This window comes from Varroa jacobsoni, unplaced genomic scaffold (genome assembly GCF_002532875.2).
Source record: "Varroa jacobsoni isolate VJ856 unplaced genomic scaffold, vjacob_1.0 scaffold_971, whole genome shotgun sequence".
In the NCBI taxonomy this organism is placed as follows: domain Eukaryota; kingdom Metazoa; phylum Arthropoda; class Arachnida; order Mesostigmata; family Varroidae; genus Varroa; species Varroa jacobsoni.
Window position 1 is genome coordinate 106,277 of NW_019213873.1, and position 11,457 is coordinate 117,733.

The following is an 11,457-nucleotide window of genomic DNA, read 5'->3' on the forward strand; positions in this document are numbered from 1 at the left end:
TCCGATTTTAACAAGCGTCTATAATGTATCACTTTCGTTAGTCTAATATACGGAATAATAAGCACAAAACAACTCAGATAGTATTACAGCAATGTATCAATTATAGCGACGCGATGCGCTTGTGTTTATTTAAATATGAATTTTTCATTGTTATATACGCTTTAACTACACATGTTTATCTACATTTAGCAAAGCGCGTGCATCATGCTTTTCCACTTCGGTATAATCAAATACTATCACTCGTCTGTGTCAGCCTCTTCTGGCTTATTTCTCAAATCAAAGAGGAAAGTTACCCTCTAATGGCTAGGCCAACAACTCGCTTTAATTTCAAGATGATATTCCTATTCATTACAGTTGTCCAGTTAAACATTGTTACTTAAATTAATTCAACGATAGATACCGCAGAAAGACGATTCTTCGTTTCCTCAAGTCTGCCAAAGCCAATTTGATAATCAGTGATGCATATCGATTATTTTAATCTCCAATAATGTCATCCGAACTATCAACTCTACGGTCGCTAAAAAAACCCCAACTTCTACAGGATCCAAAATGATCTGTCTCGCTGATTCATAGACTGATCCATAAAAATCTACAAAGACCGGTTTGTAAACAACACAATTTTCGTCCGGCTTTATTCGAATAAAGCCATACTTGAGACATTATATGCATGTGCAATGTTCGTTTCACCACGTACAAATCACAAGAACTTTGTACTTGGAACCCGGTAACTCAGACGAAGATTTTTGACAAAGTGGCCTTTCGACGACATTCTTGGGGTAACTTTTTCGACCCTACGTATAGCACGTCTAGTCACATTGGACAAGCTAATTACACGCTTAAGGGTAGATGAATACGACTATCTGTCTTGCAACATATTCATGAATGATCCTATAGAAGGCCAAGTTTTTGTTTATCCTTGATTTTCTTTTTTACCACGTCGATATTTCTCTCGTTCCATGTACTTTTTCGTAATTTGATCGGTCGACTACCGACATATTTCCCATTCAGCTCACGCATAGCCTTGATAAATCCTTGCGGTTCCTTAAAGCTGACAAAGCCGTACCCCTTACTTTTATTCGTGCGTTTGTCTCTGATAACTTTTGCGCGAGCAAACGTCGGATACTTTGAGAACACTCGTGTTAACATATCATCAGTAACATCATTGCCAAGATCACCGCAGAATATTCGGAAGTCATCGGGATCCCATTCGGCTAACGAGCTGTCTTCCCACACCTGTTGACCAGCCATACGAATTACTTTCTTGCTCTTCTTTTTTGGTGTGTCTTCACTCCCGTTGCCGACCGCTGACACTGGAGGTCCAGCTGTAATAACAGCCGCACTGCTCGCCTGCGCCGCGACGATGGACGAAGCAAGCTGACCCGTTACTTTAAGCGCAGACGGCGCTGTTTGGAGGGTAATCGCACCGCAGTTAGCTTTTTCATTTGCTAGGCTGTTGTTGTTTTTGGCTTCCTTGAGTTCTGCTTCGGCTTTCTGCAATGCCGCTAGAATTTCATCTGCTTCCAGATCGGCAGCCTTCTTCGGGGGTGCACTGTAAACGGTGACAGCCGGTTTCCCAGTGATCGTTGTCGGCGTCGCGGTGGACTCAGCCTGAAATTGCGGCGGTCGCATTGGTGAACACATTGGTGGTGGCTGATGTGGGTGACGAAGACGCGACGGGATCATTAAAGATGATGGCCTAGGAGGCATTCCCATTATAGATGGCTTAGGCGGCATCCCTATTGGGGGCATCGACATTATTAGCTGTTCTGGTGGCGGGGGCATACCCATCATGGATGTGTCCCCAGGTCCCATTAACATTGATGGATCCGGGGGCATCATCGAAGGAGGGGGGTGTTTCGGTGCCATTATAGACGGCGGTTTAGGTGGCATCATCATTGGAGGCATCGGTGGTGGTCGCAAGCCGGCGAGATTACGCTGCAACTGTGGAGGAATAAAGAGATTTGCAGGTGTTGGTGGACCACTAGCCGGAACGGCTGATGGTAAAGGAGGAGGTGGGGGCGGCGGGGGCGGTGGAGGTGGCAATGTCTGTTGAACCTGGAGAATCTCCTGTTCAAATCGTGCCATCTCTTCCTCAATTTGACGACGTCGTTGTTCGTCCTCCATAGCGTCTTCGTGTTTGTTATATTTTCCAGTTATGTATCTACAAACGAACAAAGAAGAAGCTAATTAAGTTAATGAAGAAAGATTAATATAGCTATTAAAGCTATATTAATTATTAAACTATCACGCTGTCAAATGTACCTTAATAAATAACAAACTGATTAGATTATGGTCTTATGCTAATTAAGAATTTCAAGAGAAATATGAAAGAGATCCCAAGGAAACTTCAAAGAAAATATTGTACAAAAAACGTAGAACTAGATTCGATGCTGAGTATACATTTATGTAATGTTTTAGAGCAACTAGAGCAATATATACAACATGCATATATTTAGTTGTCGTCTTGCAGTACAACTGTGTGGACCCTAATAAAATAACAGTAATGTTGCTAATACAAAATATCATTAACACTCTTATTAGTTAATGTTTATATGTATGCAGAAAATGGCACCTAAACTAGTGTTATTTCTTATGCTTTGTTCCTATGACTGTATCCAAACGAAAAGAATTATTTCAAAACAGTTTTTTTCCTAATGGCCTTATTTACTGGATATAACAACAATTCATCGCAATCACAGCTTTAATTCGTAGCCTAAAACACCATTAATCAAGCGATATATGGCCTAACACTTAAGGGCCCAAAATAACTAACGATTTCCTAAAGTGGCCGAAAGCTTAAAAGGGTTAACTCTTAAAGCTTACCTTGAGAGTTTATTTGATAATTGTAATTTTCTTTTCAAAACGGCTGTTAACCAATTGTCAGTTGGTTCATACAGACAACTTGTTTTTATTAACTTACGTGTCAGTAATCCTTTTAAGCTTTTGACCTCTTTTTATGTCTTCCTAATTTTTTTATCTTTTAATTTTTTAATATATTACATTTTTTAGACTTCTGGCTTACTATCAACTCAATTAATTATTTCCGCTGCCATTTCTTTTATATACCCTATTTGAGTAACACTTCAAGGAGTTAACACTTAGCTGTATCGTTTTATGTATGATTAAAACTAACAAGTTATGTGCAAACTACAAAAGGACTGTTTTAAATAACTAAATAGTGCTTTAAATCCACAATTGAAGCTGAAGTCGCTGTCTATAGTAATTGTATTGAATAAACTTCAGCCTTAGAAATGCTATTACTAGCACATGCAAGAAAATTCGCTAAAATATTTGTTTTTGTTTAGAAACAGTTTTTAATACGAAGGCATAAAAAGATCTGAAGTAAGACGCGCTATATTGTGCATATACAGATATACGGAGTGGTAATTTGCTTCATGCGACTACTGGAACTCCTCCGATATTAAAACACTGTTAATGTGGTGCGCTTATAGAAATATGTGCGAACTACTTCCTCTAAAACGACCCCCCACCTTTGTTTGCCTTCGGAATTTAAACTAAGCTACACCTCATATAAATCTAGAGTTTTAGCACTAGATGATGGCCGATTATATGGTTATAACCGATCCTGATTTCATTCATACGGCACATAATAGAAACTTTTCCACATAAAATTCACTGAGTTACTTTAAAACATAACCTTTCCTATTTCATACCCAGGAATTGGTTTTAATTATATATCGATCTCCGCGCATAGTACGTTTACGACTGTTTTGATAGTTTTTTTTAATATGATTTTTTATGCAACTTTGTTAAAGATTTTCGTACACATAAACAAACAACCGTGCAGATTTGGTACCGGTGAACACTCCGATGCTTTAAATGCTGCTATAGTGGATCAGGAAGAGAAGAATTTTCCTTCCTGAAGGGCAGTCTTCTTTTAAGTATTTCTTCATATAAACATACTTTATTTTACACGGATTCGTCAAGTCATATTCCGTACACATGAAGGTGCAGAATCGAATAATACTTAAACTGTAGTATAAACCTTGTGGTAATGGCACAGCGATTAAGATCAGCTCGTAAGCGTCTTAGTTGATATTTAAAGGAATACAGAGACAAAGGAAGGGTATTTTGGGAGGTTGCCATCTTACCTGATAATAATTATTTAAAGTTGAAAATGGATCAGGATGAAAGAACCGGCTGCTGGAAGATCCGTTCTTCTAACCAACTGACATTTTTTTCAATCTGTTTCCGTCGAAAAAGTGGTTCAGACATAGAAAGTTTTGCAGGATGGTCGAACAGTCAGCCAATAATACAGCAAACAGCATACGGTACACAGTAATAGAACGTTTTTATATCAATCATCAGATGGAATGGACGGCATCGCATTAACACAAACTATAAGAGAAGAGAATTTGCTTGAACCTAAAACGATTTTTATCATTAAATAAAGTAATCCTCACTCAAATAAAACATCATCTTCTTACCTAACAGTCTATGCAGGCAGGTGAAATTCTTTACACATGAAATCTTCTTTTGATCTTCTAGATGTTTTGTAGTTTTTGGCTGAGCTTTCGTTCGATTACATTCGACATCTTTTTGAAGCGGGTGGTTTCGATACGGTGATTTGCCCACATATATTATTGATAGCGTCTTTTGCCTAATATAAAGCCAGAAAACTCTACGACTGGAGAGACGTTAATCCTGTGATAAATATTATCCCCCCAAACTCATAGTTTTTTCTTATGCTAGTCCAATCGTCATAGTGAATGTAGCACTGATTATGAGTGATGGCCTCACTGTTGAGTAGAAGCTTGGTCAATGAGAAAAAAATCAACAATTGTTTTGGAAACTTTGACTTAAGACAAAAAAATGTGCAAACTGTTACAACGTATGTGGTACGTTATGGACAATAATTTCTAGGCAAAATAATGGAAGAGATAAGCTAAGAGTTTGCACAATTGAATCGCTTACTCTAGCATCGCTGAAGCTTCTCCTTAAGCCGTTGATCACGAATTGTTGTCTCTGTTCAGTTCCGTTTCGGTTTCCTTTTTGTTGTTGGCCTCGTGGTGTTTACATCGCCAGGGTAAAATTTGGCTTGAAACTATGTCTATTTTGTTAGATTTATACAAAACCGTAAATGATGATCAGTGATCACTACGGCAGAGTACTGAAGCGAATAGAAATTAGATATAAACTTACTTGATTCAGTCGAATGGATGGCGTATTCTATTTTTTTCGACTCTATTACATCAAACTCCGCCTTAATACATTCTTTTCCTTTCAGAAGTCCATCGTGCGACCTCAGTCATGGAAAATGATGCTAAAGAGATTGTAGATATGTACATTCCCAGAAAGTGGTAAGTGCCGTCGACATCCTTAACAGTAAAAATCGTAGATGACTTTATTAAGCCCATGAGTCGAATGCTAATAGAATCTACCTGAAGCATCTTGAAGAAACTCTTCATCCGTCATGTATGGATGAAGACAGAAAAGCGTTGGACACAGGTTCCATTACAAGCCTTATTTTGGTTGAATTTTCCTTACCTGGCTCAGTGAATTCGTCGCAGGCGACATTTGGAATTTTGCCTAATAGTACTTTGAGGCCGAGTTTGGTGTAAAAACTACATCCATAAGTTACTTCCATATTACTGCATGCGGTTAAGCATTTCCCATATCTTATTAAAGTAAAAAGAATGTTAGCGTATTGTTTTTAAACCTGTCTAAAAATACGTTCTATGAGAAGCCTAATATCCATTTGAAAAGCTTCTCTCAGTGTGTTAATAAGTCTAGCAGCTAGAGAAAGTGTTTGCTTTGTGTTGTGTTATGGAATCCACCCATCAAGTGGTAAACGTTGTAGGACGAAAATGGCTGCTGGTGTTTACTTTACGTGGTTCTTTGATGGCCTAGTATACAAACGACCGCAATGTTGTGTGTATGGCTATAATTTAGTCATTTCTCACATCAGGTGGCTGTAGTTCAAAATCTAGGGATTAGTATTGACGAGTCCTTAACTTGCTTAAGTTGACATCAAAGTGGCCACGGAAAATTAGCGTTCCAATTGTTTCATTTGGTGACCTGCTAATACAACTTACATCGACTGAACAAAAATCCTTTGCTCGTTGTGACGATTTGGCAAAAAAACATCCTTAATTGTTTGAGTGTTTGATGTTGATAATGCGTTTCATATGTATGGTCACTTGTATGTTGTGTTTGTAGGTTGAAATTTTATTTGTCAATGATATAGCAAAAGGAACACACTAATAATTTGGCTACTCGTACCTATCTTACAGCTCTACCTCAAACCGCATTATCCACGCAAAGGATCATGCTTCAATTCAGCTCGAGCTCGCCATGCTCAACGAAAGCGGTAGCACCACTTATAAGACAAAAGCTTTAGCCATTTGCGGCGCTATCCGTCGTATGGGGGAGTCCGATGATTGCGTCAACCGACTGGCAAAAGATTATAGAATGCTACCCCAGAACTTCTAAAATATTTGTTTATGTAAAGAATAAATCGGGTATTAGCGAAGCCGAGAGTTGGCAGCATTAGAGTGCTGAGTCTTCCCGTGCTTCAAGAGAGCCTGACGCGAATTTGACAGTATGTTTTTAATGTAGGTAATCTACTTAGTTGTAGTGTATCTTAAGTAATTTATGCAATTAATTTACATTCATATGCGAAATTTGGCAAAGCGGATTACATTTGACTCTGTTTGAAATATCTATGTATCCTAATGAATGGTACTTGTAATGCCCAAGCGGTACTTGGGTGGCAGTTACCCAGTAGATCTTTTCACAGAACACGAATATCTGTTCATAATTAAATTGTCATTGTTGGTTCAAGTGGACAGCCCCACTTTGACCAGAATAATTATCAAATTGATTAGAAAGATTCATCAATTATGTGCACGTCGCGTAATCATACTACACTTAACGACTATTTTTGCATGTTTTAAGAACTATTTTCCTTCAAATAGGTACTAAGACTTACGCTTGATAATGATTGCACCCTTCTATGCCCGAGTGGTATCGACTTATCGAATGTCTGCTGCTCTGACTCGCAGAAGGAACAGAAATTTGGTCATAATTAGGCCGCCATTGCTTTCCTCTTAGCGGGGTGACTTCACTTTGGCTAATACAATGAGTTGCAGATCTCGATCTATTGCTGCTGCACATTATTGAAAAAATTGTATAGAAAACACAGATTGTCATTGTCTTCTTTATCCGGGGGCAGTTTCGCAAAGATTCTTTGTTCCGACATGGGGGAGGTATAATTTGAAGAAACTGAAGCGGTTTTTCTATCAGCTCTGCTTGGGCTATTGATTCGATACCAGTTTGAGAAGATATTTTAATCCTTTAGTTAGTTTTGCATAGAATTACTGCATTTTCGTCTTATCTTGTGTGAGTAGCCCAAGCCTGACCATATGGTGTCTCGCACAGACAAGGGACGATAAAATGACATCGACGTGATTATTAGTCGCTAGCCAATTAGCAGTGGCGGGCCTTGACTTGACGAAACATCGAACAAACCTCCTCAATAATAGAGATCTATCATTTTATACTATACAAACATTAGAGAAATCTTTTTTGGCCGAGCCATGAGGCTGACTCTTTACTACCTACGCAGAAGTTTGATGATATAATTTGGAGGGAGATACGTCGGACTTGCAGCAGTATGCCTTTGGTGCTACACTAAAAACAACCGCATTTACTACTTCTATTTCATGACATATCCGAATATAAAAGGCCAATAAAGCTTGGTAATAAAGAATGGTATTTATATTGTATTTGTTCTACAAATATTACTTAAAATAAACAGGTTACAATTATTACAATTTTAAGTGTGGTACCTTAAGATCGCTGGTTGCATTGGTGCCTGGCGTAATACGCTTTAGCTAATTTGCTCCCAAAGTTTTACAAGTCCAGGGCCGGTATCAGATTACTGCGGTCAGTGAGGACTTAAATCTGTCAGGAGGAAGATACGTCCGTGGGCTGTATGCGCCATTGTTGCATTATTTGCTTTCGCGTACAATTTACAAAAGGAACCTCTATGTTTCGGAGAAAACCCGAATGCACTGTAAAATGGGTTAGGAAGGTGATTGAGTCCTTAAGCGTTGTTGGCGGACTTTTTTTTACCGCTAACACACCTTTTGCTTTCAGGACTAGAGTAATTCGTAATACACACCGTCTTTTTTCGGTCGTTTCCCTTAACAAAACTACATCTTTTACCGAAGCGATGCCGGTTGTCTTGTGAAATACAAAGAAAATTGTAGTAAATATTCGGCCGATTCCTGATAATATCGATTTTCTGATGTCTTTCGGGTTCTAGTCTTAATGACGTCTCAGCTCCACTACTGTGGAAACAAGAAGACTGCCTTATATACGAGGCGGGAACCTAATAGAGATAATGTAGAGTTTAGTTTTGATCTCACCAGAATTATCGAGTTACAAATTTAACATACTTCTATTTTATTGAGATTATGAAATTTTTCTTGATGTATATATTTACACTTTGTGACGCCACTGCAGAAGCTCAACTTCGAAGCGAGAAATAAGTTATTTTCATAGGTTGTCAAAACATACTCCTATACTGGCAGAACAGATGAATGAGATAGTTGTTTGTATGCTATTAATATTTTATTAGGTAATCCACTTTTCGTCTCCCACAAAACCTTTTGGTTTTTCTCTATTGATGCCCTTCTCTGTCATGCTCTCCTTTTCTCTAACTTTCATATATAACTCTCGTCATAATCTTAATTACAATTTGCTAGTTACAACTTGAAACTTTTAGTTTATTTCCGAGATCTCCTATTGCTGTTTAGTTAATGTCGGTCTATTGTGTTTCTACCCTCGGCCAAATTTGCAATATTGAATCATTACAGATGTCACAGGCCTATCAATAAAAATGCCTACATTCTAATCAACCGCCTTAACCTTGCGGTCGTTGTACTCATTATCCTTGGGGGCCTTTGTTAGGTTTGCCATATCCTTTATTTGAACAAGGTTTGACATCTTCAATCTCTTCATTCTCGCGCTTTTTTGGGCCTTTACATTCTTGTAACTGTCCACATACATACTTCCACATGCATACACTTTATTATTCAACGATTGTGAATTAAATAACTCCTGTTTGTCATACCGTAATTTGTAGTTACACGGTTAGTACCGTTGTCATAGAGTTCAAGAATCAATTGTGTTTCCCGTATCACTAACTTTTTCATTAACATTTACACATTCATAGTCTATAATAATTCATTTTTGTGTCTTATTATTATTAACCATGACCTTTTTTTCTCTCTCTTTCTCTCTCTCTCTCCTTTTCTATATATATATATAAATTCTCCTAGAGCGGCTAGGTTTGCATTACACAGTGATGATGTATTTTATATTCCGAATGTACGTACGCATATGTACAAATGTGAAACGTTCCTCGTTACACGGTACACTTTTGGCTTGTTTTCCTTTAAAGAAAAGCTCCCTTACGCTTTCCTGACTTGTTTCCTATCCAAAAAAAAGAAAAAATTATAACGGGAAACGATTGACAACTAAACAATGAAAACTTTAGGATCAGTGGGACGATTTATTAACATTGGTCGCCTAATCTATGCCTCGATTAATGCCAACAATGGACGCGTTTATCAGACGCGATACTTATTGTGCCACAGAAATCTACAATACAGCGTCTAATACATTGACTACCACTACCTGTGGAAGCGACTCATTCATGTCAATGAAAAGAACTCTGATTTTGCTTTCCATCTTTCGTGGCTCTGCTAGCAGTATTGCTAATATTTATCAGACCATGAGGCAGCGTACACTGCCACGGTATTACTAGTCTCTGGTTATCGTTCTGGTAGCAATGTGTCAATGAACTCACACAATATAGGCATGGAAATAATGATCAGTTCCAGCAGGTTCGGGGTAGTTTTCAACCCACCGCGTCAAACGAGTGGATTTCTAGCCAGCATTTTCCCTTCCACTCATCGAGCTCGCTAGCATTTGCTTAGAATAAACAAATGTTTTATCGTTTACATGCTAAATATTGATTTTGTATATACTGTTTTTAGCTTCATCACCTAAAAGTTCCCTTTAGTTAAACCAGAATGTGTTCGCATTATAAAGCTTTGTATTCGTAGTACATACGAAACAAAATGCCACATAGATAAACGTCATTGCGGTTTATATGTTGCTGTACATTAATAGCACGGGGTACAATGCGAACAAGTTAATCTGCGCATGCCGAAGGCTACTTGTCTGTCGTCTTACTATTTCCAGCGATCTGCATTTCCAAAGAATATTTGCAAAATTATTTTCCACAGAGTTCTCTAAAATGAATATATAGTCAACATACAGATATTGTACAGCTGCGTAAGGCTATTTTTCCCTTTTGGGATCAGCATTAACTTTAAACATGCGGTGGGCGTTTGCCTGCCACGCAGTATTTTAGCTTTAGTTCATTGGCAGAACGTCGTTAAATGCCTTAATATCTAAATCTGTTAGTGAAGTTGTTTGATTCCTCCTGAGTTAGAGCAATTGTCTACTACGCTACCTGTGTTATGCGGCAGTATGAAGAGCTTTTTGCTTTTGGAAGCTTTTGTTGAGAGAGCACTTGCTTCACCGATTTTGCAAAAGAATTCGTGTTTAGCGCGTTTTTCTGTGATTATCCGCGTAATCCGAATAATTATCCGTGATTAATAACCCCCTACCGGGCGTATTTTCTATTTCAACGTGTTTCTGGCGATAACCCTTATGTGAGTTCCTGTGTATAATACGTTAGCAACAACAAACACATTGTTGCTAGGTATAGTAGAACACTATTCCTCCGATCGACTCAGCACATAGTTACGATTTTTCTAAATACTGATCTTTAGGGATTTGGATCGCTTCTTTAAGAAAAGCCCAGTTTTTGATCTAACTTTCTTCGTTTCATTTGCATAATTACGGCTGTTCAGGAAAAATTCACTCTCGCTCCGATATATATATATATATATATATATATATATATATAAAATCGCACTCGTATTTAACGTTGTTAGCAATAGTCATAATTACTCTGGTGCGTTTTATGAAAATATGATATTACTGACGTTATACGGTCTTTGAAGATGACCATGTTGTACTTCCTCCGAGACTTACGTTTCGTTGATATACCGTATTAATCTTGTTAAATTTCTGGCTTTTTTCCAAGCTTCCTTAATTTGTTTATTATTCAAAGGGGAAGTTGTTATAAGGTCTTCCCTATATCTGTACAGTATATTAAAACCCACGTTACTTTTACTTTCTCCAAATAGCAACCTATTAGTTTTAATACAATACAAAACAATGAAAATGATACTTATATATTTGTATCACCATTTCAATAAGCGATTCCCTAAATATCATTCTTATTGTTTTCTTATCACTCCCATCAATTGTATTTTGCTTTGGTGGCTGTCGTTAGAGGTATCGCATCAGACCATTCAAGCTCGTACGATAAGGAAATTTTTTGAGCAGAAT

At 37.8% G+C, this 11,457-nt stretch overlaps 2 protein-coding genes across 4 annotated transcripts; one reads left to right on the forward strand and one right to left on the reverse strand.

Annotated features, from left to right (window-relative positions):
• Positions 1–73: 73 nt before the first annotated feature.
• LOC111265410 (uncharacterized) lies at positions 74–4,769 on the reverse strand. Of its 2 annotated transcripts, XM_022842071.2 has the most exons (3): positions 4,449–4,769; positions 4,113–4,206; positions 74–2,161 (listed from the first exon to the last, which is right to left on the reverse strand). In XM_022842071.2, the coding sequence occupies exon 3, from the start codon at positions 2,122–2,124 to the stop codon at positions 889–891; it is 1,236 nt and encodes a 411-aa protein (XP_022697806.1). In that variant the 5' UTR covers positions 2,125–2,161; positions 4,113–4,206; positions 4,449–4,769; the 3' UTR covers positions 74–888. The 2 variants fall into 2 exon arrangements, with proteins under 2 accessions (XP_022697806.1, XP_022697805.1); XM_022842070.2 differs by lacking the exon at positions 4,113–4,206.
• Positions 4,770–4,944: 175 nt separating this feature from the next.
• Positions 4,945–6,555, forward strand: RpS21 (ribosomal protein S21). Of its 2 annotated transcripts, none has more exons than XM_022842073.2 (3): positions 4,945–5,047; positions 5,249–5,321; positions 6,255–6,555. In XM_022842073.2, the coding sequence occupies exons 2-3, from the start codon at positions 5,272–5,274 to the stop codon at positions 6,451–6,453; spliced, it is 249 nt and encodes an 82-aa protein (XP_022697808.1). In that variant the 5' UTR covers positions 4,945–5,047; positions 5,249–5,271; the 3' UTR covers positions 6,454–6,555. The 2 variants fall into 2 exon arrangements, with proteins under 2 accessions (XP_022697808.1, XP_022697810.1); XM_022842075.2 differs by having other exon boundaries at positions 5,011–5,047; positions 5,252–5,321.
• Positions 6,556–11,457: the final 4,902 nt, after the last annotated feature.